The 26,572-nt window shown below is 43.6% G+C and overlaps 1 protein-coding gene across 1 annotated transcript; it reads left to right on the forward strand.

Annotated features, from left to right (window-relative positions):
- The first annotated feature begins 1,489 nt into the window (after positions 1 to 1,489).
- Positions 1,490 to 25,034, forward strand: RAB39B (RAB39B, member RAS oncogene family). The gene is made up of 3 exons (XM_072124323.1): positions 1,490 to 1,707; positions 1,799 to 2,380; positions 18,750 to 25,034. Exons 2-3 carry the CDS (start codon positions 2,166 to 2,168, stop codon positions 19,174 to 19,176), a joined length of 642 nt encoding a protein of 213 aa, XP_071980424.1. The 5' UTR covers positions 1,490 to 1,707; positions 1,799 to 2,165; the 3' UTR covers positions 19,177 to 25,034.
- The last annotated feature ends 1,538 nt before the right edge of the window (positions 25,035 to 26,572 follow it).

The raw sequence follows: 26,572 nt of genomic DNA on the forward strand, positions 1-26,572 counted from the left end.
TCAACAGTTACATCTGAGCAAAGAGCGTGAATACTTATGACCATGTGATATTTCAGTTTTTTTAATTTCAAAATTTAATACTCCCTAACAACTATATATTACACTACAAATGACATCGTATCTGCAGCATAAAAGTATTGGCACCCCTGCAATTCTATCAGATAATACTCAGTTTTTTCCAAAAAATGATTGCAATCAGAAATTCTTTGGTATTATCTTCATTTAATTTGTCTTCAATGGAAAACCACAAAAAGAATTGTCAAAAAGCCAGATTGTGTATATAATTCCACACCAAACATAAAAAGGGGGTGGACAAAAGTATTAGAACCATTTGAAAAATCATGTGATACTTCTCTAATTTGTACGGAGGGGCACTATGAGGAGGAGCTGCTTCTGGGGGGCACTTTGAGGGGGAGCTTCTGCTGGAGGGGTACTATGAAGGGGGACTGTTGCTGGGAAGGGAGGGAATATGAGGGGTCGCAGCTGCCTTGGGGGAAATATGGGGGGGGGTCTAACCAGGGGAGATGCTTCTGGGGAGCACTATGAAGGGGGACTTCTGCTGAAGGGGCACTATGAGGGGGAGATTCTGCTGGAGGGGTGCTATGAAGGGGGAGCTGCTGCTGGAGGGGTACTATGAAGGGGGAGCTGCTGCTGGAGGGGCACTTTGAAGGGGGACTGTTGCTGGGAAGGGAGAGAATATAAGGGGTAGCAGCTGCCTTGGGGGCGGGTCTAAGCAGGGGAGATGCTGCTGGGGGGCACTATGAGGGGAAGATTCTGCTGAAGGGGCACTATGAAGGGGGAGTTGCTGCTGGAGGGGCACTATGAGGGGGAGATGCTTCTGGGGGGCACTATGAGGGGGAGATGCTGCTGTAGGGGCACTATGAGGGGGAGATGCTTCTGGGGGGCACTATGAGGGGGAGATGCTGCTGGAGGGGCACTATGAGGGGGAGATGCTTCTGGGGGGCACTATGAGGGGGAGATGCTGCTGGAGGGGCACTATGAGGGGGAGATGCTGCTGGAGGGGCACTATGAGGGGGAGATGCTGCTGGGGGGCACTATGAGGGGGAGATGCTGCTGGGGGGCACTATGAAGGGGGACTTCTGCTGGGAAGGGAGGAAATATGAGGGGGAGCATCTGCCTTGGGGGAACTATGGGGGCACTATGAAGGGGAGCTGCTTCAGGAGGAGAGGGGGGTAAAAGGTGTGACTTTCCAACTTTTATTCCTCTTTCGCCGATCCAAAAGTTGGTAGGAATGCCTGAATGGATGGCAAGTGACTGGTTACCTTAGGGGTTAGTTTTTTTTTTTTACAAATTGTGACACCTCTATATGGCTATACTGCCTCTTTAACTTGAATACTGAGTCATGGTATATAGAATGACTCCCCCTTGTGGGCATCCTCGGGGACGAGCTTTACTCAGGGATTGTTCATAAAGTTTTCCATTCAGCCTGCGCGCAGCTATTAGAAGGTGTGCGGTAGAGGCGGGGCCGCCCGTGTATTGCGGTGATTACGGGAGCTGCTGATGCCAGTGATGAGTCAGAGTGTTTGGTGCTGATGTTGCTGCCATTTCATCAGCTCCGTGCGGGCAGCAGCATCTTCCTCCTCCTCCGGAGCGCCGCTCTCCATCTTACAGCAGCCGGGGCCTCCTCCATTGTCTGCCGCCCATCGCCAGCACAGCCGCTGATATAAGGCGGATGCATTGTGACAGGTAGGTGCCCGCCGTGCGGCTGCAGTCACCCCGAGCACCGGGGCCTATCCCGACCTGTGTAACCCCTGATCTCTGACTTGTCCCCCCTCAGGCCTGTGCACGATCCCCTCATCTACTGCTGCAAAATGGAGTCTGTGTGACCTTTGCATCGCAGGAAGAAGACATGGCTGTGCTGAGCTCACACCTCCTGCACTGATCCCTCCCCTGCACTCACCTGGCGGCCCGTGCAGGTGCACCTGTGATAACAAGACATGTACAGGGCCAGCTCTGCCTTGTCATCTGCTGTAGGAGTCTCCCAATACTAGGGGATACGCCAGGATAAAGTTTGTACGGTGTAGAGACATAAGACTAGGCCTCTAGTGCGCTCTCTGTTACTTAGTCGCTTGAGAAATCAAAGCCGGAGAAAGTTATTGTCTCACCTTTTAAGGATATCCTTTTGTAAGGACTAACCTGGGATAATGGAAGCAATCTGGTTGTACCAATTCCGTCTTATCGTGATTGGGGACTCCACAGTAGGGAAGTCATGTCTGATCCGAAGATTTACAGAGGGGCGTTTTGCCCAGGTGTCCGACCCCACGGTGGGAGTGGATTTTTTTTCACGGCTGGTGGAAATTGAGCCTGGCAAGAGGATCAAGCTCCAGATCTGGGACACGGCTGGACAGGAGAGGTTCAGGTGAGGAGTGACTAATATCTGTGTCTTCTGCTGGTCATGGCCACCAGTCAAATATATTATTGATGGAGAGCACTAGAGTAATATCCATGATAAGTGCAGAGAGTTGTAGAGTGTTTAGAAGGCCACGTCGTGGTGATCAGCGACCTCATCGAAGAAGATCTTTGAGGCTGTGTTCACACATGGAGTTTACATTGCGTTTTGAAACGGCAGAGGAAAGGAGATTCACCGAATTACATTGCTGTTAACATTTGTGTATACAAAATATAATGATAACTATGCATAAACATTCTGTTTTGTAGAAGCAAAAGTTGACAGCAATGTAATCGGGTGAATCTACTCTCCTCGGCTGTTGTATTGCATTTCAAAACGTGATGTAAATGCCACGTGTGAACACAGCCTGAGGCCTCATGCACGCATCCCATAAGGGAACATGGGTCCTTTCTGCATCCAGTATTATGGAGGCGCTCTTGTACCTACAGAAAATGGTTGACTACTATACGATACAGCGCTGATGTGTTTGGCCACATCCTGCACCTGGGCTTCCCATAGTTGGAATAATTTAGAATTCCCACAACATAAGGATCAGATGTCTCTTCCAGATTACTGATCACTAGCCTGGGCTCCCCAATCTGAGCTCAGCCTGTAATACACTGTCTATGTATAAGGCCGCTTTCAGGCTGCATTCACACCTTCCATCTGGATTACATTGTAAAATGCAATCCAGGTGAAACAAGTTTGGGCTCAATAGAAACGCATGCAATTGCTAAATAGTGCCCAATATTTAGCGTTTAAACAATGAATGCATTGGAACCGATCTGTTGAAATGCATAGGTGATGGGGCCTAACCCCTCGCCATTGTTTTCTGAAACACAATCCAGGTAGAAGGTGTGAACGTTACCTCGCGGTGCTTTCACACATTGCGGAAAGTGCAATCCAAATGTGTGGAAGAGGTGGAAATTCATTTGGATCGGTTGACACTGGAACACTTGCATCCCAGGACTATGAACACGTGTTTTGTTGATTAACCAATCTAATCGCATGTTACTAGTTCTCGAATCCAAATGTTTTGGTCTCAGGGTGCGTCCACATGTTCAGTTTTTTCAGATTACTCCATCAAAAATGGAACATGTGGTCGCACCCTAAATGTATCTGCAGGTAACACCTCCAAAATTTGCATGAAGTGTGCTACAAAATGCAATTCAATTGCAACCTATGAACGTGGCCAGATCTTGACCCAACTGAACTACACTCTGTATGTTTGTTTATGGTTGAGTAGATACACTCCATGCTCATAGAAGGGAGTATATTCTGAAATATCTCATAGGCTTCCAAAAAAAACCATAATGTGGTCCCAAAACATTGTTATGTAAATGAATAGTGCAGCAGGTTGAGCACCTATAGTGCGTACATAGCACCCATGTCCTTGTGATCTGCATTTAAGAACTTTCATAGGATGACATTGCTGTGGATTTTCACCAATTCTACTTCTTTTTTGGTAATGCCATTTAGAGCGGCATGTAGGTCCATTTTTGTTAAAAGGGTACTTCCAATATTTAACAAAATTGAGAAGTTGGCAGATCACCCCATCAAATATAATACAATGGGGTATGTGTTTATGGGTTTGGGTTTTTGAGTGCAGACTATAAAATGAAACGTTGCCATGGGCAGTAAAGCCAGGTCTACGTTGAAAGGAAATCTACCATCAAAATCAACCTGACGCCGTGGTCTGTGTGTTGCCAGGATTTAGTGACCCTCACCCAATGAAGCTGAACTGACAAGCTGAGTGGTATTTGATTTTACGTAAGTTCATGCAATATTTTCAGTCCCGTGCAATTTAAAGAAAATCTACCATCAGAATCCAGCATGATAAACCAGGGACACTTATTCATAGATTCAGGAACTGTGGTATCTTCTTATATTTGTTATCCATTGCCACCTTCCTTCTAAAATCAACTTTTACTTTTATGCTAATGAGGCTATGCCCTTCCTGTGGGCACCCAGGCCTTCACCCCAACACAGAGTTTGCCAGTCAGGACTCAGGGCTTCCTCCTGCTTTCCAATGCAGCCCAGGACATGCCATGCTCAGCGCCATTTTAAAGCGACCTCCCTGGCTGGCACGGCTACAGGAGGAAGGAGAAGGTGTGGATAGAAATAGATTATTGTTGGAGCTCCTGCTCTGGGAATCCTGATTCTTCCTCTTCAGGGGACCCTGGAGGGAAGCTACAATCCAAATTTCTCTATGATCTTTCAATTGCATTGGTGAACTCATGACAGATATATTATTGAAACCTGTGATACAGCAGTGATCAGTAAGTTACTGCTTAAATTGTCATGTTGGCACTTTGCGACATATAACTCGGTTTCGGTTTTACTTTGGGCGCTCTATCTCCAAAAGGTTCTCTCTCCATTACCCTTCATAAGCAGTAAGTGCATTTGTGTGTGATGTGTGCTTTATTTATGACAATGTATATGTAAGGTTCTCTATGTGTGTGGGTATGTGCTGGATTTTCCTGTATGTATGTATGTATGTGCATGTAAACCTCTGTGTTTATTACATTTAAAAGCATTTCTAGGGGTTTCCAAGTGTTTTGGCTGGTGACGCATGAGCTTAGTCTGTGGAAAGCGGACCATGTGCTGGTGCTATAGTTATCATGTATGACACTGCTCTTCAGCTGGAAGACGGGACATCTTATGTTTTATATGACTATGATGCAAGGACTCCTGTTCCATGTATTATTTTCTGTCCAAGGAACCTGAACAGAACATGCACTGTTTTCCACAAACTTGGGGCATATGTACATGTCGGAGCGCTGTATAGGAGGGGGGATGAGCGCTGCTCTCCCCTCTCCATACAGCCGTGCAGGAGAGTGGAGGAGCGAGTGCTGCTCTCCCCTCCTCTCTCCATACAGCAGCGCAGGAGAGTGGAGGAGCGAGTGCTGCTCTCCCCTCCCCTCTCCATACAGCAGCGCAGGAGAGTCGAGGAGTGAGTGCTGCTCTCCCCTCCCCTCTCCATACAGCAGCGCAGGAGAGTAGAGGAGTGAGTGCTGCTCTCCCCTCTCCATAAAGCAGCGCAGGAGAGTAGAGGAGTGAGTGCTGCTCTCCCCTCCCCTCTCCATACAGCAGCGCAGGAGAGTCGAGGAGTGAGTGCTGCTCTCCCCTCCCCTCTCCATACAGCAGCGCAGGAGAGTCGAGGAGTGAGTGCTGCTCTCCCCTCCCCTCTCCATACAGCAGCGCAGAAGAGTGGAGGAGCGAGTGCTGCTCTCCCCTCCCCTCTCCATACAGCAGCGCAGGAGAGTGGAGAAGCGAGTGCTGCTCTCCCCTCCCCTCTCCATCCAGAAGTGCAGGAGAGAGGAGGAGTGAGTGCTGCTCTCCCCTCCCCTCTCCATCCAGAAGTGCAGGAGAGAGGAGGAGTGAGTGCTGCTCTCCCCTCCCCTCTCCATCCAGAAGTGCAGGAGAGAGGAGGAGTGAGTGCTGCTCTCCCCTCCCCTCTCCATCCAGAAGTGCAGGAGAGAGGAGGAGTGAGTGCTGCTCTCCCCTCCCCTCTCCATCCAGAAGTGCAGGAGAGAGGAGGAGTGAGTGCTGCTCTCCCCTCCCCTCTCCATCCAGAAGTGCAGGAGAGAGGAGGAGTGAGTGCTGCTCTCCCCTCTCCATCCAGAAGTGCAGGAGAGAGGAGGAGTGAGTGCTGCTCTCCCCTCCCCTCTCCATCCAGAAGTGCAGGAGAGAGGAGGAGTGAGTGCTGCTCTCCCCTCCCCTCTCCATCCAGAAGTGCAGGAAAGAGGAGGAGTGAGTGCTGCTCTCCCCTCCCCTCTCCATCCAGAAGTGCAGGAGAGAGGAGGAGTGAGTGCTGCTCTCCCCTCCCCTCTCCATCCAGAAGTGCAGGAGAGAGGAGGAGTGAGTGCTGCTCTCCCCTCCCCTCTCCATCCAGAAGTGCAGGAGAGAGGAGGAGTGAGTGCTGCTCTCCCCTCCCCTCTCCATCCAGAAGTGCAGGAGAGAGGAGGAGTGAGTGCTGCTCTCCCCTCCCCTCTCCATCCAGAAGTGCAGGAGAGAGGAGGAGTGAGTGCTGCTCTCCCCTCCCCTCTCCATCCAGAAGTGCAGGAGAGAGGAGGAGTGAGTGCTGCTCTCCCCTCCCCTCTCCATCCAGAAGTGCAGGAGAGAGGAGGAGTGAGTGCTGCTCTCCCCTCCCCTCTCCATCCAGAAGCGCAGGAGAGAGGAGGAGTGAGTGCTGCTCTCCCCTCCCCTCTCCATCCAGAAGTGTAGGAGAGAGGAGGAGTGAGTGCTGCTCTCCCCTCCCCTCTCCATCCAGAAGCGCAGGAGAGAGGAGGAGTGAGTGCTGCTCTCCCCTCCCCTCTCCATCCAGAAGCGCAGGAGAGAGGAGGAGTGAGTGCTGCTCTCCCCTCCCCTCTCCATCCAGAAGCGCAGGAGAGAGGAGGAGTGAGTGCTGCTCTCCCCTCCCCTCTCCATCCAGAAGCGCAGGAGAGAGGAGGAGTGAGTGCTGCTCTCCCCTCCCCTCTCCATCCAGAAGCGCAGGAGAGAGGAGGAGTGAGTGCTGCTCTCCCCTCCCCTCTCCATCCAGAAGTGCAGGAGAGAGGAGGAGTGAGTGCTGCTCTCCCCTCCCCTCTCCATCCAGAAGCGCAGGAGAGAGGAGGAGTGAGTGCTGCTCTCCCCTCCCCTCTCCATACAGCAGCGCAGGAGAGTGGAGAAGTGAGTGCTGCTCTCCCCTTCCCTCCCCATCCAGCAGCGCAGAATAGAGGATGCATGAGTGCTGCTCTCATCTCTCGATACAGCAGTGCAGGAGAGCGGAGGAGTGAGTGCTGCTCACCCCTCCCCTCTCCATACAGCAGCGCAGGGCCAGCACCGTAACACCCTGGCTGTCTCTGGTGTTGTGGTCCGGTAAACTGCTATGATTCTACTTGTATTTGGGCTTTATGCAGCGCTTTATACTTTATGATTATTGTTATGTAGGAAAGTTTACTGTACCATTGTGTTAGCATGCACTTTATATAGCTGATCCCTTTTGGAGCTCTTATTGTATTTACCTCTTGACACCAGATACAATTTATTGCAGTCAGGGTGGTTTCCTTGGGATGATTCTACCACTTTCTTCCCATTGAGTCCTTTTGTGTTTGTGTACTTGTTACACGTTTTTAAGTGGTCAGTGATTGTCAAAATATTTGGTATGTGTAAATAAAGTTTGATATTTTGGTTGTCTTGACACGCTTTTTTCTTGCACATATTGATTGGCATTTTGTGCCTATAAAGCAACCCGTATACATTTGCTGTGCAGGACCCACACCTCTTTGTTGTAGAAACATGTCCTATATTTCGCCGTGCAGGGTCACAGTACGGAGACAACGTGTTCTCAGGCGCCATGAATGTGAATGGGGACCGATATGCGACTGCAGATATGTCCCCATTTTGTTTGTGTAAATGTACGCTAAGCATGTGTGTCGCTAATCACTAACATTATAAATTTAGAGAACCAAATGACAAATTATTAGTCTGATTTGGGGGTACCCAGTATTTGCTGTTTGCTATGGGGATTCTGGTGTTATTAGTCTGATCTGGGGGTCTATAGTATTATTATTATTATTTGTCTCCTCTGGTATCTCTTGTTTACTATCTATTTTTATTAGTATTTATTATTTGGTCTGTATTTTTATTTGCCTGAATTGTTGATTATTGCCTTGTGATTTTCGTTAGCTATTGTCTGAATGCAGTATTTGGTTTCTGGGGTGATCTGTATTGCTGTACAGTGGTATTTATTATTTCGGAGGTGGTGTTTTATGTTGTATTGTGGTTTTCGGCACGTCTCAGGATAATTTCACACTACTGTTCAAGTCCCTGTTCTTGCCTCCATTAATAAAAGTAAAGAGCAGAAGTTTAATGGAGATTTAAAGTCTCGATTAAAAATGCCATTTACATAAATTAAAATTTTATGTCATCTGTTATATTACGTATAGGCAGGTATCCGCTACATGGTTTTTTTTTTTTTGTGAGGCTGCATTACTTTTGCTCCGTTTGGAAAAAAACCACATGGATAACAGACACCTGCTCATCACATTAAGTTAATCTGTTCTTTACCTTTTTGAATAAATGTAAAATGTAAGAAAGAGTCTTGAATGGTCGTGTCAACGTAGCCCAAGGGGGATGCCACATGGCGCTTTTTTGGTCCATTTTAAAGCATGCGTTTTCGGACAATTTAAAAAAAGTGTGCGTGTTTTAATGTTTGCGTTTGGCAGCTTTAAACTGGTTTATTTTCATTTCTAGAAGTGTAGGCAGCTGTGAAACAGATGAAAAACCAGCCAAACACCTGGTAAACATTCATAAATGTATGCGTTTTAAATTGACTGAAAACACATGCTTTAACCCTTTAACGACCTGTGACGTAATAGCACGTCACAGGTCGGCTGCGGGTGCATGTAGAGGGCTCACGTACTGAGCCCTCCCCATAGCCGGTAAGTCTTTACTGAATATCGCAGCAAAGACTTACTGGTAACACCCGCACCGCAGGCAAAGTTGCCAACGGCTTTAAAAAGATGCAGCCATCGTCGCTCCCCGTGACGTCAATGGGGAGTGGTGATCTGTTGCCATGACAGCCTTGGGTCTTTTGAAGAGCTGAGGCTGTCTCGTTTGATTACAATGTGCGATTCGATTACAATCAATCAGAAGGTCGTACAGTCCTCAACATGGTAGCATTGAAAACGTCTTCAAAAGTTGCAAAAAATGACATGACCCACAGCTCTGTACACCAAAATATGAAAAAGTTATTAGCGCCAGAAGATGGCAAAAATCTAAAAAAAAAAAATATTTGTACAGGGGGTTTTAATTTTTGTAAATGTATGAAAACATTATAAAACCTATACAAATTTGGTATCCCCATAATCGTACCAACCCAAAGAATAAAGCAGACATCTCATTTCTGGCGTACAGTAAAAGCCGTAAAATCCAAGCTCACAAGAAAATGGCGCAAATGTGTTTTTTCACCAATTTCACTGCATTTGGAATTTTTATTCCGCTTCCCAGTACACGGCATGGAATATTAAATATCATCACTATGAAATGCAATTTGTTATGCAGAAAACAAGCCCAAACACAGCTCTTTACGTGTAAAAAATATATATATATAGATTTTTGATTGTGGGAAGTGAAAAATGAAAAAACAAATAAGGGCCGGGTCTTTAAAGAGTTAAAACAGTCCAAAAACATGACATGTGCTGGTTATTGGTGTGGCCCCATGAAATCGAGCCGTATGACAATGCGGCCCTCGGACCAATAAAGTTTGCACCAGACTGAGGACTGACATTGGGACTGACTGGATGCGTTCTACACGATAGCAATATGGCTGAATCACATGGTAAATGGGGAAGCTAACGGCCTCTGGCATAGACGTTCTATAATGTTAGCATGCCTTGATTGGGGGCCCACATGAATGTGTTCTCCACCTCTAGGCTGAACCCCCTAGCTACGCCACTGGACTGAATATATTCCATGAAGTTGTGTAAAATCCAAATACCACTTGGTGAGGGTCACTAAATCGTTTTACACAGTAAATTCAGGCATGCACAAGAGCCCTTAGGGTACATTCAGACGGACGTATGGGGGACTTATGTACGGCCGCAAGCTTGCACGCACGGAGCGATACCATACCGCTCAGTACATGGGAAAAAGATAGGACATGTCCTATCTTTCCCTGTGTTTCGGCCTGTGTGCCATGCATCTCTATGGAGAGGGGTCACCCCCTCCTCCTCTCCATCACAGCGGCTGTATGCCCACCCGTAGCCATGCAGGCATACTTCAGTGTAAATGCAGCCTTAGGATGGCGGAACATGACCGTGTGTTGGCTGGATTTTACCGACCAACCTCAATGTTGAGTTATCTATCATGCTAGGTATTCCTTTCTTTATGTAAAACCGGGGTCTGTCTATGAAACCTGCCTAGTGCACAGGTCCTGCAAGGTCTGGTCTCTGGAGGTCCTGGTCCTCTTCATAGTGAAAGTAAAAATATCACATCCATTGTTAATGTGAGCATTAAGCAAATTACCGGCCTCATCGGTGAAGTCCTTTTCATATTATGTGAGCATCGATTGGTTAAGCACTTGTTATAGAGTTGTATGAATTTTTTTGTCTAGGTATTATGTGGCCCAAACAAGCAGAGAAGTGGGGTGCTGCCTATAGTAACAGATGAGATTAATATTACCACTGCTATAGTTGTGCTTTTTGTTTTTTTTGCTTTTGACATAGCCTTCACTTTTTGCCTACATTTTAAAGTGGATCAATTTTTATAAAAATTGGAGGTTGATTGGAGAACTCCACAACGGTACAGGGCGGGACAGTCAGAGGAAAATAACAAAAAAAGCGCAAAAAAACTCAAGTGTATTCTAGATTAATGACTCTCATTAGCTTTAAGGCATATCAGATTTTGAAGAGGTCCTTTTTTTAAGGTCCTTTGGCACTGGTGGATAAAGACGCTGCTGGCCACGAGTTCGTTCAACCAGAATGGCGGACTTGCAAATGATAGGAACACACAGAAGAGTTTTCTCGTATAGGATGGTGCTGCGTCATTCAGTATAACAACTTCATATCTGGTCAGGGTTGATTGTTTATAAGTTAATACACAACGCGTTTCGGCTCCGTAAAGGAGCCTTCGTCGGGTGAAATTACAATACAATACAATTTCACCTGATGAAGGCTCCTGTACAGAGCCGAAACGCGTTGTGTATCAACTAATAAACAATCAACCTTGATCAGATATGAAGTTGTTGTAATTATTTTATCTAATCTTTATAATTTTTTTAACTCTGTAAGTGACTAGTTTCATATACAGCTGTTTTCAAGACATGCCTTTTGGCAAAAAACTAGCAGTGGATACAAAAAGAGCGAGAAAATGGAAAAGCTGCTTCCATAGAACGTTTCTGGCAGAGTCCTTAGGGACTGTATGTGCCTGCGGGCATTTAGGAGAAAATACCTCAGTAATTGGCATGTGATGGAGAATGCTACTTAATGAATTCACCACATTTTTGTAATGAAACTGCCATAGATCCACTGTAGATTCTGAAACCCCTAGTACTCAGCGGTATACGATAAAACAAGGTTCAGCCAGGTAAACACTTCCCCTTTAGGGGTCCTCACAGAGAAAAAGCAGCCGTTCAGATGAATGACTGTGCATGTAATACACGGATGCATCAGGTCCACGGGCGTAACTTGAGGGAGTGCAGAGGGTGCAGTCACAACTGTGTCCAAGAGGCTTGGGGAGCCCGCAAGGTGTCACTTTTCCATATGAGGAGCCTACTTCTATAAACTATACATTGTAGTCGGTCCTGGCACTGGGGCCCATCCGCTTGAAGTTACCCCACTGATAATGTCTGCTGATACATAGTGACTACTCTTCATGGCTCATACAGGACTGGCCTCTATGCCTTATACATGCCCTGAATTGGTATGTGAAAAATGTTTCCATGCAGAGGTTTTGTTTTTTTTTTTACTTTAACCATGTAGAGGTATGGGAGATAAGTCCTTCAGCAGTACCCGGGAAATACATATTCACATAAAAGGTCTACCCCTTCCCCAAGCATTCTAATCTATTAGCAACATGTTGCAGAGAAATGCACTGATTTCATAAATAACTTATGATAAATTCTTCATATTAATCTGTATGCTAATGAGGCAGTTGGTGCACTAGGGGTGTGTCCTTAGCACACCTGTCTGGACCACTACTCTCTCCATCTGATAAGCACCGGGGGGAGACACTGGGAGATGACCAGTGGGGAGTCAGGAATAGCAGAGCTCCGGGTCCTAAGTTCTGGTTGTACCAACTTCCTCATTGTCGTATGGATTAAACTGGGAATATTTCAGAATTGGCATAATGAATAGAAACCATACATATTTATAGCATCCTGCCAGCAGTGGGAGGTGGAAGACCCCCTTTAAAGTAATTATCTTTGACTCCAAAACAGGTTGAAAAGTAAGCTTGTGTTCATCACGTTATTGTATATATTTTTTTACATGATTTCTGGTGGTTCAATCTGTGCCCCTGTGTTAGGATTAAATATCTTTTCAGTAACTTTGCCATGTCTGAGACCCCTTTTATACCCATGACCGATTTTATCTCTGGATAAAGAAATATTCTGCACGCTTCTTATCTGAATTACCGTATAATATTCGAGTATAAGCTAAGTTTTTCAGCACAATTTTTGTGCTGAAAATTCCGTACTCTGCTTATACTCGGGTTTAAACATGACCATTCCGCCGGCTCGGGCAGCTCCTCTTCAGGTCCGCGACAGCTCTGTGGCCGCGCCTCTTCTGTCTTCATGTCGGCTGCAGGTCCGCGACAGCTTCGTGCTCACGGCCTGGCCGGCGCACAACTGTGATCTCAGTCGCTGCAGACATTACAGAGTGCGCCTGCCGCGGCACGTGAAGACAGAAAAGGCGCTGCCCATGGAGTTGTCGCAGACCTGTAGCATTAAGACGAAGAGGAGCAGCCCGGTTCCCAGTTTTTGGTGGTAAAACTAGGTACCTTGGCTTGTACTGGGGTTGGCTTATACGTGAGTATATACGGTACTTGTTATTCCTAAAAAAAAAAAAAATTATAGGTCACGCTATATTTTTTCTAGGAGAGTACAAATACTCCGCTTACCATTTTTGAGGGGTATTTTTAGCTGAGGCGCAGTATAAATGTTTCCAAAATGTCAATGAAAGGCTATTTCTACAAAAGATTACTGCTGTTCTATATGCTTAAAAAACCTTTTTAGACAATTGTAGTAATCTTACCTCATACCGTTTAAGAAGTGGGGCTCCAACCTATTTTGTCAGTGTGTTGTAACCAGACTTCCAGCCAAAGACTCCCTTCTCAAAGCAGGCAATGGCTGGTGACGCAGACTCCACTCTCCCCCCTATAACCTGTATCTGCAGACATCACAGGCTGGACAGGGATGGAATAAAGAGTGACTCAGTTCTGCCCAATGACTGCTCCTGTTATGAACTACTTCATGCAGTAAGGGTGGCAGAAAGAAGTAGCTGAAATGATCTGTTTCCCCATATTGTCTGATGTCCATGTGCAGTTTGGTAGCACTGGTAGTCTGTGCTTGATCTGCAGATGGCGGAGGAGGAATGAACATGTATGGCTCCTGCTAGTACAGTGGAGTGCTGTACTGATGCTGTGCTGACTGTATGGGAAAACACACAGGAGATAAGTGAGATATTGTGGTAAAGTTCTATATGGAATATAGACTTTCTATATGTGTGCTTGCTTTTTCTCTTTTGACTGGGCTGCACTACAAGAGCTGAGGCTTAATGGGCAAACGCAACAGGACACAACCAGAGTGAAGTGCCGGCCCCCCCACCCACCTTGTATAAATCTAACAAAATTGATGTGAAACATTTGTGCTGGTTTGTGCAGCAGAAATTTTAATTTGGAAACTTATTAATATCTTAAACTATAGCGGCACAAACGAAAATTTCTGCTACATAAACCAGCACAAACGTAGCAAAATTGATTGCCACCAGTATTGTTTGATTTGGGTAATTTGGGGGGAGGGGAGGGGGGGGGTTGGTTGACCTCTGGAAACTTATTAATATCTTAAAAACGATAGCGGCACAGAGGTCAACGTGCCCCCCTCCTCACTTTACCCAAATCAAACAAAACTGGTGCCAATCAATTGTGCTACTCAGCCTATTTTGGCCTCTAGGACGTGGACCAATTTTTCAAATCTGCCCTGTGTCACTATAAGTGGTTATAGCTTTGGAACGCTATAACATATCCAGGGAATTTTGAGATTGTTTTCTCATGACACATTGTACTTCAAATTAGTTTACAAATTTGGATGAAATCTTTTGTGTTTAGTTATGAAAAAAATGGAAACCTTTTAAAACATTTAAAAAATTCTTTATTTTCAAAGTTCTAAATAATCTTCTTTTCTTAATCTTCATAGCACCCAAATTAATTCATAACATACATTTTCCAAATGCCTGCTTTATGTTGCCATGGCTTTTGAAAGTTCCACGTTTTACTACAAGCTTAGAATTTGGGTGACATTTTTCACCGTTTTTGGAAAATCTCCAAACTTTTATTTATGGGGACCTGCTCAACTTTCAAATGACTGTGAGAGGCCTAAAAATACTCATAAATTACCCCATTATGGAATATACACACCTTTAACGTATGGAAAAGCACCTTTAAGAAGTTTGTTAACCCTTTAGGTGTTTTATAGGCGTTAGAACAAAATGGAGGTGCAGTCTACAAATTGCAATATTTCTGGACATTGCATTCACTTTTGGTGGAAAATGAGACATTCACAATGAATTAAATGAAAAAAAAGCTCCCCACATTTGATACCCAATTTCTCCCAAGTACACTGATACCCCATATGTGGTGGTAAACTGTATGGGCGCAATTAAATTGATGTAAAATTTTGTGTTTACACAATGCAACCATTAACACATGTGTTACTGTTCTGTTATGTAAACACAACTGTTAATAACCATTTAACCCCTTAGCGCGCCGTAGCTGTACTGCGCTGAGTCCTGCGAATAGCGGTCAGCACAGTACAGCTACTGCGCAGAGACGATGCCGGTTCAGCTCTGAACAGGAGCCGAACCGGCATCGGGGGTCGCGGGATGTCAGCAGTAATCTACCGCTGAAATCCACGGCTAACACCCGCGGTCGGAGTGGGCTCTGATCGCGGGTGTTTAACCCGTTAAATGCCACGGTCAGCGCGACCGCAGCATTCAACATGCCTTCCGGGGGTCTTTCCCCCACGATCCCCCTTCGCCGCTTTTGGGGGCACTGATCGTTGCTATAGCTTCTGGGATCCGATCGGGACCCCAGAGATGCCTGAAGGCCACCAAAAATTATGATTTTTACCTATTGAATCCCACAAAAAATGCAATAAAAAGTGAAAAACAAAGCATATGTACTTCAGAATGATACTGTTGCAAAGTACAACATGTCCCGCAAAAAACAAGCCTTAACCCACTCCGTAGCCAAAAAAGTAAGACAGCAATGCAAAAATGATAGATTTCCCCCCACATTAGGGTTTAATTTTTCAAATTTGGTAAAACATAAAAAATATTCATGTCTAGTATCCCTGTAATCGTATCGACCCATAGAATAAAGATAGCATGATTATTAGACTATATGGTAAAAAAAAAAAATCCAGTACAGAATTGATGCTTTTCTGCTCATGACCTCACAAAAAAGTTCCTAAATTTTCAACAATGGGAGATACCAACCCTGGAACACTGGAAAAAGCATCTCGTCCCGCAAAAAAAATTCTGTCACATGGCCCTAATAACAAAAAAAGCGATGAAGATCTGAAGGGGTTAACAATGTTCCTAAAAGCTGTTTCTGATAGTTTGAGGGGTGCAGATTTGAAAATGGGTTGATTATATAGGGGGGTGTTAATGCTAAATATGTAAAATTTCATTTAAAACTGCACCCCTCAAAATATTCCAAACAACCTTTGAACACTAAAATTAGCACATTCATAATGGGTTAAAAAGGAAATTGCATTTTACAATGTTTAGTGCAATTGCTCCCAAGTATGCGAATACCCATTTTGTTACTGTATCCTGCTGTACAGGCACAGGGGGCACTAAGAAGGGTAAGAGCGTTGTTTCATTTTTGGAGGACAAATATGGCTAAGGTTTCATGTGTCAGGATGCATTTGGAGAGCCCTAGTGGTACCAAAACACAGGAAAGCCCCAACACCATTTTGGAAAGTACACCCCTCGGAGAGTTTATCAAGGTGTCATTTGTGTATTTGCCCCAACAGATTCAATTAGGCCCCAAAAAGGAAAAAGGTGAAAATTTTCTAAAAAAAGTCACTTTTACGGCTAATTTTTGTAAGCCACAAGGGATAAAAGATGAAACACCCCCAGAAATGTGTTGCTTGGCTTTTAGATGCCAGATTTGACAGAAATCCTTCATGTGTGTCAGGATGCGTTTAGAGAGCCATAGCGGTACCAAAACAGAGGGGAACCTCGACAAGTGTCACCATTTTGGAAAGTACACCCCTTGCAAAAATTTAGCAAGGTGTAATATGTCTATTTGCCCCTACATGATCCAATTAGGCCCTAAAAAGCAAAAAGGTGAACATTTTTCCTATAAACGTCACTTTTACCCCTAATTTTTGCAATCCACAAGGGATAATAGAATAAGTAACCCCCAAAAATGTATAAAACTATTTCTCCCGAGTGTAGAAGTACCCCACATGTGCATATAAAATGCTTTATGGGCGCACAGTAGAGGAAAAGAGGGATGTTTGCCTTTTAGAAGCCAAATTTGACAGAAATCCTTCACATGTGTCAGGATACATTTGGAGAGCCGTAGTGGTATAAAACAGAGGAAAACCCGAAAAGTGACCCTAATTGTTGAATGTACACCCCTTGGAGAATTTAGCAATGTGTAAGATGTGGTGTAGTGTAATACACGTGGTGAAATGAGCATTTTGAACATATACTGTAGGTGGTTTCCAAATACGATGTACAATGGAGTCCGAGATGGAAATTGCAATTATTTGTGGAAAGTTCGGTGCCCGTTATATGGCGCTCGTTATGTGATGCCCAGTTTGAGCCACTGTGAAATGTCAGGTCTTTATCACGTTAGGAAACGTGGCTTTCTAATCAAAGACCCTATGTGTGATCCTAACATTGGCCACAAAATACAGCAGGGCTCCGCAATGTGTATATCAGGCAGAACTTGGAGAATTACAAAAGATGAGCTAACAAGTCCAGATGATTGGATGGGAAATAGAAAACCTAAATAAAAAACAAAAAAACAATAATAATGGTGGGGTATAGGGAGCAGTTGTTACATTAATTCCTTTTACCGAAATGAATTCACACCAAGGTTGGACATAAATTTGTGTATATTGTGAATGTGTTATGTATAAGGAGGTGGAATATACCAGGGAACCAACTAAAATTGTGTCACTCTGGAGTTCTTGCAGGTCTCTTGGTAGTATATAGTGTCCTTCCAAACTCCTCTTTTGGAGCTTGACCGCCGCTTGTCAGGGGTTAACAATCGCAAAGAATCTCTGGTTGCAGATGTCCTCCAATCCCTTCCCTTCCTTGGTTGAACTTGATGGACAAGTGTCTTTTTTCAACCGTATAAACTATGATCTACTATGATGTAGTACTGTACTGTACTAGTGCTGTACTAGTATGGTGTGCAGTGGGTTTCGGCTCACGTACGGAGTCAACACCTACCGCACACCATAATAGTACAGCTATGAGGTGCAGCGCGCCAAAGTTATCTGGTAGGCGGAACAAAGAGGCTACTGGGGCGTGGAGTAGTCACGCTGTGTAGCCTCAGCTCCGGGTACTCCACGCCCCAGTAGCCTCTTTAGAAAATTTACATGTTAGCTAAATAAAAGGTATTAAAATATTGCGGGGACATGAGGATTAGCCCTCAAAAGGGCTATCCTCATGTCTTACAGATGCACCTACCACCCGATCTAGTTAGATCCGTGATGGTAGGTTCCCTTTAAGTCTTGTGCACACTCACTAGTGTCCCATAATAGGGTAAGGCATGTGAAAGGAAACTTTTTTTTTTTTTTTTGCAGATTTGTCATCCATTTGTTTGGCTCCATAGTTCTCATAATCATTGTCATATAAAAATGTCTGTCTGTATAAAGTTTTATTAAAGGGGTTTTGGAATCTGATATTGATGACCAGTCCCTAATTAAAGGGATATTCTCGTCTGAGCACTCACATTCAGTTTCATTGATCTGCCATATGTAAACATTTCTTCAATTAGATGTTATTAAAAAAATGTTCCTGTGTGAAGATAATTTCTCATAAATGTAGTCATGTTGCCCCTTAGAAACGAGATAGCTTCCTTGGTTACGGCCACCTCTGCTGGAGTGAGTGCACAAAGAAACAAAAGGTTATTGTATATAAAATGTCCGGGAGATACATGTCGCACAGCCGTCCTGTGGTAATGATCGCTGAATCCTGGTGGTCCGGCAGGAGTCTATAGTGCATGTCTGGCCACTGCTTGCAGAATGTGACGTGGTCGTACCCGAGGAAGCTATCTGGTTTCTAAGGGACAACATGACTACATTTATGAGAAATTATCTTCACACAGGAACATTTTTTTAATTAACATCCAATTGAAGAAATGTTTATATATGGCAAATCGATTTAGTGAAATGTAAATGCCCAGATGGGAATATTCCTTTAAGGTCAACACTTTCAGCTTCCTGGGATTATATCTGGACAAAATATACGGCAGACAGTTCCATTCACTGTGTTGTGGCTATCCAGAAGTACTGCACCTGGATCCCTTCAAGGGAAAGGGATAGGTGAGTGTTGGGGCTGAACCTTGTGCACAAAACTACATTTTTAATAAAACCGATTTTCTTTCATTCCAGGTCCATCACACGTGCCTACTACAGGAATTCTGTTGGAGGGCTCCTGCTGTTTGATATCACCAATCGCCGCTCCTTCCAGAATGTCCACGAGTGGTTGGAAGAGGCAAAAGCTCATGTGCAACCCTACCAGATTGTTTTTGTCCTGGTGGGCCACAAATGTGACCTAGACACACAACGGCAAGTGACAAGACACGAGGCGGAGAAACTGGCCACTGCCTATGGCATGAGATATATAGAAACCTCTGCCCGAGACGCCATCAACGTAGAGAAAGCCTTCACTGATCTGACTCGCGATATATATGAGCTTGTTAGAAAGGGAGAGATAAACATCCAGGAAGGCTGGGAGGGGGTAAAAAGTGGCTTTGTCCCAAATGTAGTGCACTCCTCCGAGGAGGTAATTAAATCAGACAGGCGGTGCCTTTGCTAAGCTGTAGAATTTAATATCAAGGTCGCCATTGTGAACTGTAATAAAATAACACGGCCGTAACCAATCTGTCAGGTAAAGGGTTCGTTGAAAATTGCTGTTGGTACTATAGAGCGGAGGGAGATTGGACGACGGAGGAAAACAAAAAAAAAAAAATTAGTTTGTAAAATCCGTAAACACATCTCAAACTTTAAGGAAGCTCTTACATCTCTGGCAAGGGCCAAGTGTGCATGTCTATGTTTAGGAGTTGGGATTCATAAATCAATGATACCAAGAATTCAGATACATCCTAATTCATTTGATAAATTCTGTGTAGTTTAATGTTGGTAGTTTTATGCCGTGAGTTAATACCACAGTGTAATGGTCATTATATATAGTTATAGAGAAAAACAAAGCAATCCTTTTCTTTACTGTACTTTAAAAATTGATACACTGGAAACAATTTTTTTCTGGCTTCTAACAAAAATGTGTAATTTGCTGTGATGCTAACTAGTTCAGTAGCCTTAAGGTAAACTGGTCACATGTAAAACCTGCTGGCAGTATAATATAGAGCATGAGGAGCTGAATAGATTGTACATCGTGCCCTATCTGCAAATAACATGTTATAGAGCAGGAGGAGCAGAGCAGATTGTATATAGTGGCCTATCTGTAAAAAGAATGTTATAGAGCAGGAGGAGCAGAGCAGATTGTATATAGTGGCCTATCTGTAAAAAGAATGTTATAGAACTGGAGGAGCGGAGCAGATTGATATACTGTTTTGTTGGGAAGGATGCTGTATAGCTTGTAATTTATTCATTTATACCTCAGCTCTTTCCAATCATGAGGAGTTGAATGGACGATACTATTAAAGGGGTTGTCCGAGTTTTGAAAAAAAAAAAAATATATATATGTGGCCGGGAGCGGGCTGCCTAAAACAATAAAGATGTACTTACCTTCCGGTGCCCTCCGGTATCCAGCGCTGCATTCAGCTTCCGGCTGGCCGTGGCCGGGTACGCCTATCCGTCCCTATACGCAGCATTGTGTATGGGGGCCGGAAGCTGAATGCAGCACTGCTCCGGCGGCCATGTTTGTTTACATGGCGCTCTGGATACCGGAGGGCACCGGAAGGTAAGTACATCTTTATTGTTTTAGGCAGCCCGCTCCCAGCCACATATAGTTTTTTTTTTCAAAACTCGGACAACCCCTTTAAGTAACTAGGACTCCCCACTGGACTCCTAAGCTTAAAGGAACAGGTGTAACCAAGTAATAATAACATTTTATATATAAAAATGCTGCCTGCTGATTGGACACTATGTACAAGCTTGTCCTTCTCTATAACCTGCTGCCTACAGCTAGCGCACTATGATCTGTTCAGCTCCTCTTGCTCTATAACATGCTGCCTGCAGATTGGTCTGCATTTTCAGTGTGACAAGTTACCTTTAAAGAGCTCATCACCCTCATCCAGGAGATGGGGCTGACAGAATAATTTTACTACCAAGAAACAATGGCAATTTGAGGTATCCTGTGACTCAAGCCTCCTTAAAGGACATCCACCACCAGGATGAAGGATTGTAAACCAAGCACACTGACACACTGATGTGTGCCCGCTCTGGTAGGATCTGCTCCTCTTTTAGCTTCTTATTCCTTTTTTTTTTTTTTTAACAAAGGATTTTAAAATTATGCAAATGAGTCCGAAGTGCTCTGGGCGCCATGGGTTTTATAGGAGCCTGGAGCTCCTTGGGCTTATTTGCATATTATTTTTAAAGTCTTTTATTCTTAAAAATAAGTGCATAAGAAGCTTAATGCCAGAGGGGGCACACACCAGTATGTCAGTGTGCTTGGTTTACAATCCTTCATCCTGGTGGTAGATGTCCTTTAAAGATTAGTAGCATGCTTCTGTTTCATGTGGGAGACATGTTGCTTTATATACGCACAGCGGAGGTTATTCTCTGTACTTGCCTCGATGAAAGTGTAGATACTAATGGAGAATATGTAACCATTAAGAAATATACTAGTAAAAAAACTAAAATAAAAAAAAATAAGTACAACACAGATGGTACTTGAGATTCTATTGCATTGCGATTCATTACTTTAAATTGTTCAGATTTGACAGGTGAATAGTTATTTTATAGATCAAAATGTGTAATCAGACCAAATATTATAAGATTTTGCACTAATCCAAAAGTAAAAATAATGTAATATAAGCAATAGATGAAATTCCTTTTCCTTTTGTGGCAATACATTCTAGACGCAGATCACAAGGTAACAAGATTGATGCTTTTGGCCTTTTCTCACAATATTTGCTTCTTACACCGTTACTGCCTTGAGACCTGGTATTGTTCACTCGTTTTATACAGCTTAATTTACTTAGAAGCAGAAAACCGGCTAATTTCTGGTATTAGCGCTCTGTGAACGGATCAGGGCTGGAGTATCAAACACAAAATATGGACAGATATGGCCCATATTTTTTTTTTTATTCTGGGAAATGCAAAGTGGTAGTGCACCACATGGCTGATTGTGGACACATTGGAAATGACATGTGGCTTCATCGTGTGCACTAATGAAATAACTGGTGTACCCATCTAATAGGTTCAGTTCAAGGGTCACCAATACATGACTAGTTGTTGAGTATTCATTTTACATAAACTAATATGCAGGGCCCCCACTAGGAAATTTGGAGCCCTAGGCTGGCAAATTTTGTGTGTCTCCAGACAGAATAGTAATCCGGCCCTGTGTGCACAGTAAGTTCACTGAACTTGGAAGGAGGGTTTTCGGTAACTTGGGGGACCGCCTGAACACAGTCAGACTAAACCCCCCCTGATGGTGGCCCTGCTAAGTTGTATAGCATACTACTACCACTACACTATATCAGGTTGCCAACATATCATAGGCTTATGAAAATCCCTCATTAATTACTTTTCCGGTTCCTAAATTGTGTTCCAAAACATATTTTCCATGTGACGTCAATGAGCAATTATCGGGCAGGGTTCTCTGTTTTTAAGTGATCCCCTCCAAAATGGGCAACCATTGTATGAACAGTAGGTACGAATGATTGTTTGACATGACCTTCGGATGATTAAGCTCAGCCTAAAACGCGGTGAATCTTTTGGGGGCTGAAATTATAGGCAAATGGCATGAGATATTCCCAATCATTTTGCTCCGGCCCACTCTGTGATCTGCCGGTATAGACCATATCATATTAGTTCAGTGAAATACAGACCCTCACATCGGCCATTTTTCATGTAGTCCTCTCAGATAGTGTAAGTTACTGCCTCCCGTGTGGACTACTGTACTGTATCGTGCTTTTATGATAGAAGAGTATCCCTGTATTGAGGCCCAGTTCTGAGACAATATCTAGACTGTATCATATGGGCGACTTTATCTATGTGTCAAAGACTGGATACTTAACGTTGTGTGTACATAGACTGGTTTCAGACAGAGACCCCAAATTGTTGTACTGATCACCATAAAACCTTATGATGACCTGAGTTCTGTTCATTAGATCTAAAAGTAGGTTCTGGTGTTGTAGGTCAACACAGATGTAAAAATGTGACCAAATAAAAAAAATCGCATTGCCTTTATCTCATAGTAGGTGCTAGTCAGTCACTGGTTTTAGGCCTCTTCATACATAAGATATGTGCTCTTCAATTGTTCTGTGTGCTGGGTTTGGCCTTGGTTTAGGTCAGGACCCGCTGTGTCTACTGAACTGGCCTTAATCACTATAGAAAGAACTTTGTAGTGATTTACATTCTGCTCAGTAAATCCAGTAGAGGGTCTACATGTTGTTGGTAAAATCCAAAAAATGAATCTATGAAAAGTAGCCTAAAAGTATATTGCCCCTATCTCACATCGTGTCGGCAAACTATTTATGGCCTCATGCACACTATGTATGATCGTAGTATGCGGTCGGCTGGAGTAGGGCAGGGGGAGAAATGCTCCCCCCCTCCCCTCTCTATAGAGAAGCGAGCGGCTGTCACTGTACAACAGAAAAACATAGGACGTGTCGTATACTTTTCTGTCACCGTGCGGTGAGACAACATATACTCGCCACACCGGATATCCGTTCATGTGCGCGGAGCCTTAGGCCTTTTTTTTCCCCAGTGTGTGAGGTATGTGCTTTTCTTCCAGTATTTTTCTCCAAAAAAAAAACCCTGTCTAGATGTTTTCCTCATCATTTCAGTTTCTTCATCAGGCTGTTGGTATCTAACACGATTTTATTTGTGGAATACAGAAAGCAGTGATATGGACTTGTTAATAAGTTTTGTGTACTCTGTCCGCTCCTTGGTCACTTGTAGGTGAAGGGCCCTGTATTAATATGTCGGTCTTGAGGGAATCTGAAGGCAGAGGAATATTCATTTTTATGAATATCCAAACGAGATTCCCATGAAACCCTTAGGCTATCTGAATATATATTGCAGGATTTACCCGGCAATCGGCTCCTTTCTGATGTGTATTATGCTGTGAATTTGGGAGGGGAGGCTAAACATATCACTTATGATTCTGTAGCAGAAGTTTTCATTGCACCTCATTCAGATGGTCATGTTTGGTCTATGAAATACAGACTATGATTGCAATTATTCTGGCGTGAAGGGGCACAGCCACCGGCGGAGTGATTTGGCACGGGGCGTTACTTTCTAAATCTGGGAACATTTACCACTGTACTTATTGTGTGATTTATAACTCTTACTTTTCGTGTAAATAATATTAATGTTGTTATTGTGATGGTGGATGACACAGTCCAGGACACACAGCTTTGGGATGAATTTGCTATTAACTGCTGAATATTTCTGCAGATTTTTACTCAAAGCTAGTTTTGTGTCCCGGCCTAAGCCGTGATGTAGCTACTGTGGCGTTATCATATGCCGGAGCATGAGCAACAGCGTCTGATGAATCCCTTCCCTTCCCTCCCATAACACACACAGAACAGGCACTGGGCTCCAGGTATTGGTCACCTCTGACGCCAGGAGCCTTTGTCTTCCTTAGTACTAATATCCCATACTGTAATCATGTTTTCAATACAGGATACCTGTGCCATGGAGAAGCTGTGACTTGCACCATTAGAGCTTGTCCTGTATTTCATGGAACAAATGAAACCATATGAATGAGGCCTTGGTATTTGTACCACTCCTCACGGAGAACAGAAATCATGAAAAGATTTGTACCGCTGCTGTACTTTGGACCCAATCCTACTACTATCTTTAGGGTGCACCGTCTACTTGTGGTTACCACTAGTTGCCAGGTCACCTCGTCATTGTCTTTCTGTTGGGGGCTTTCACCTTTCTACCTGTTCTGTTCCTATAAGAGAACATAGAAGTCTGAAAAGATGTGAACTGAGCAGATGACCCCAGGCTAGCACATGGTGTATGAATATTACCTGGCTATATGTAAGAAATAAGCAGCCAGAGTCTGCAAAAACAACAGCCACATCTTGTCCTGTGAAATGACTCCATGACTGGAAAGCCCATATGATGTCCATTTGCCTTTACTAGATTCCTAGACAGGGGTTGTTTACAGTTCGGGTTTTATTGTATATTCCTAAATAGTCCAAGCAAATCTTATACAATTAATACTTTCTGGAAACATCTCTCCTTTTTAAGATTCATCCCACAAAGATAGTAAATATTTGGATTTCCATTTTCTAGAGGAAATAAAACAAGGTCTATACCTTTCTATCAATATATATATCTAGAATATGTCAAATTTGCATGTTGGTTTTGCATTCCTGAAAATCTCCAGAATATAAAAATGTACACTTCCTTGCTTTTTTTTGTTTTGCACTGTAAATGTGAACATATGCTATCTAGCTGTATGTGAATGACAAAACGCTTGTACCTAGAACAAACTACTGGTAATACGTGAAATGATAAAACTTGTAACAAGTCTCTGTGTTTAATTTCATATGCTATAAAGTGGCAGGCGGGTGTAAGACTACACTTTTTTTTTGATACATAACTTATGGTTAAAACCCAGTCCGTTATACAATCCGGTAGGTCACTTTTTGGTTTCATAACCTACAGACCTTTACAGAATATATTAACTGGGTACACAAACATGGCAATGTTGTGCACGCGTCTATCCACATAAATATTCCATATACCAATAATATCCACTCTATGTACTTGCAGGATTTACCAAACCCAAACTAGAATCAGTAAAATGAGCTCAGCATGTCTGTTCAGTTTTGGGATTCTTGGTTCCAGTTTTGTAAATTCTGCAGTATGTGTCTGCTATATAATAATCTTTATATAGCACCATCAAATACCATAGTGCTTTACAAATCAAAGCAGACACTGGCTGAGGAAAGCCTGCAAAAGCTTCAGTAAATACTGATTGCGTGTGTGATACATCCAACAACTGGAACGGATCTCAGCATATCAGTTCAGGCTAGACTTTGCAGCCAGCGCACACTGTGAGTGATACAATTTGGACACATCACACTCAAAATCAGTATTTACTGAGGCTTTGCTAAGCCTGTGTCTACTATATAATAATCTATATAGCGCCATCAAATTCTGTAGCACTTCACAAATCAATAAAGCAGACTAACCCTGTATTTAGTGGACATACCCATAACGATAAAGTATAGACTTGTCATTTGGGAAGGTGTTAAACTGGTCTTAAAGGAAATTTATAATTTGTTTTTATGCATTGTGAACCAAAACACACATTGAATATACTGTAGCGACACTGATGCAGAAACATCTCTTGTCCCCGAGCCGAGTAGTTTTGCTCAAAAAAATCAATTATAAAATTTAGTAAATCTGGGTGCCCTGGCTGTCTTACATAAACACATTACTTCCACATATACAGCGCTGCCTGAACTGTCCAGACAGGACTAATCAACCCGAGCTGGATGACTCGTACATAGCAGCTGGGGGATGGTGTAGCCATTGATTGCTTTTGTCCATCAGGGACAACAGTGATGACATTCTCAGCTTATGCCGGGCAGAAGGCAGCTGGAGCAGTGCAAAATTAGGGTAAGAAGAGAGCGCTGGGGCAGCCTCAGGAGCGACAGCGCCTCATTATCATAATTTTATAATTATTCAGCAAAACCATTCAGTTCAGGGATTAAAAAAAGATATGTTTCTGCATCAGTGTAGCTACAGCAGTCTCAAGGTAGGTTTGGTTCATAATGGGTAAAAGCAAATGGTAAGTTTGCTTTAATGTTAGGAAAAAACGCACAAGGACCCTTTAAAAGGGAACATGTTACGTTTTCCCCATGAAACCACTAGCCCCTCAGGTAGAGTACGATATTCTACAGGGAATTTCTACAATTCAGTCTGAAATCTCACCCTCTAATCTATAAAGTATTCTACAAAGCCAAGTGAAAATGAGAAGAAACATGCCTTCGATGTCATAATATAAGAATCTCATAGTTCAGACTCAGGCTTGTGGATGTGCGATTTACAGAAAGTGATGC

This window comes from Engystomops pustulosus, chromosome 9 (genome assembly GCF_040894005.1).
Source record: "Engystomops pustulosus chromosome 9, aEngPut4.maternal, whole genome shotgun sequence".
NCBI classification, from domain to species: domain Eukaryota; kingdom Metazoa; phylum Chordata; class Amphibia; order Anura; family Leptodactylidae; genus Engystomops; species Engystomops pustulosus.

What these genes read in the sequence shown, in the direction of transcription:
- RAB39B (XM_072124323.1), top strand. Translation starts at nt 2,166, where the DNA reads ATGGAAGCAATCTGGTTGTACCAATTCCGTCTTATCGTGATTGGGGAC. An exon ending in GCTGGACAGGAGAGGTTCAG is followed by an intron (nt 2,381 to 18,749) that starts GTGAGGAGTGAC and finishes CTTTCATTCCAG; the next exon opens with GTCCATCACACGTGCCTACT.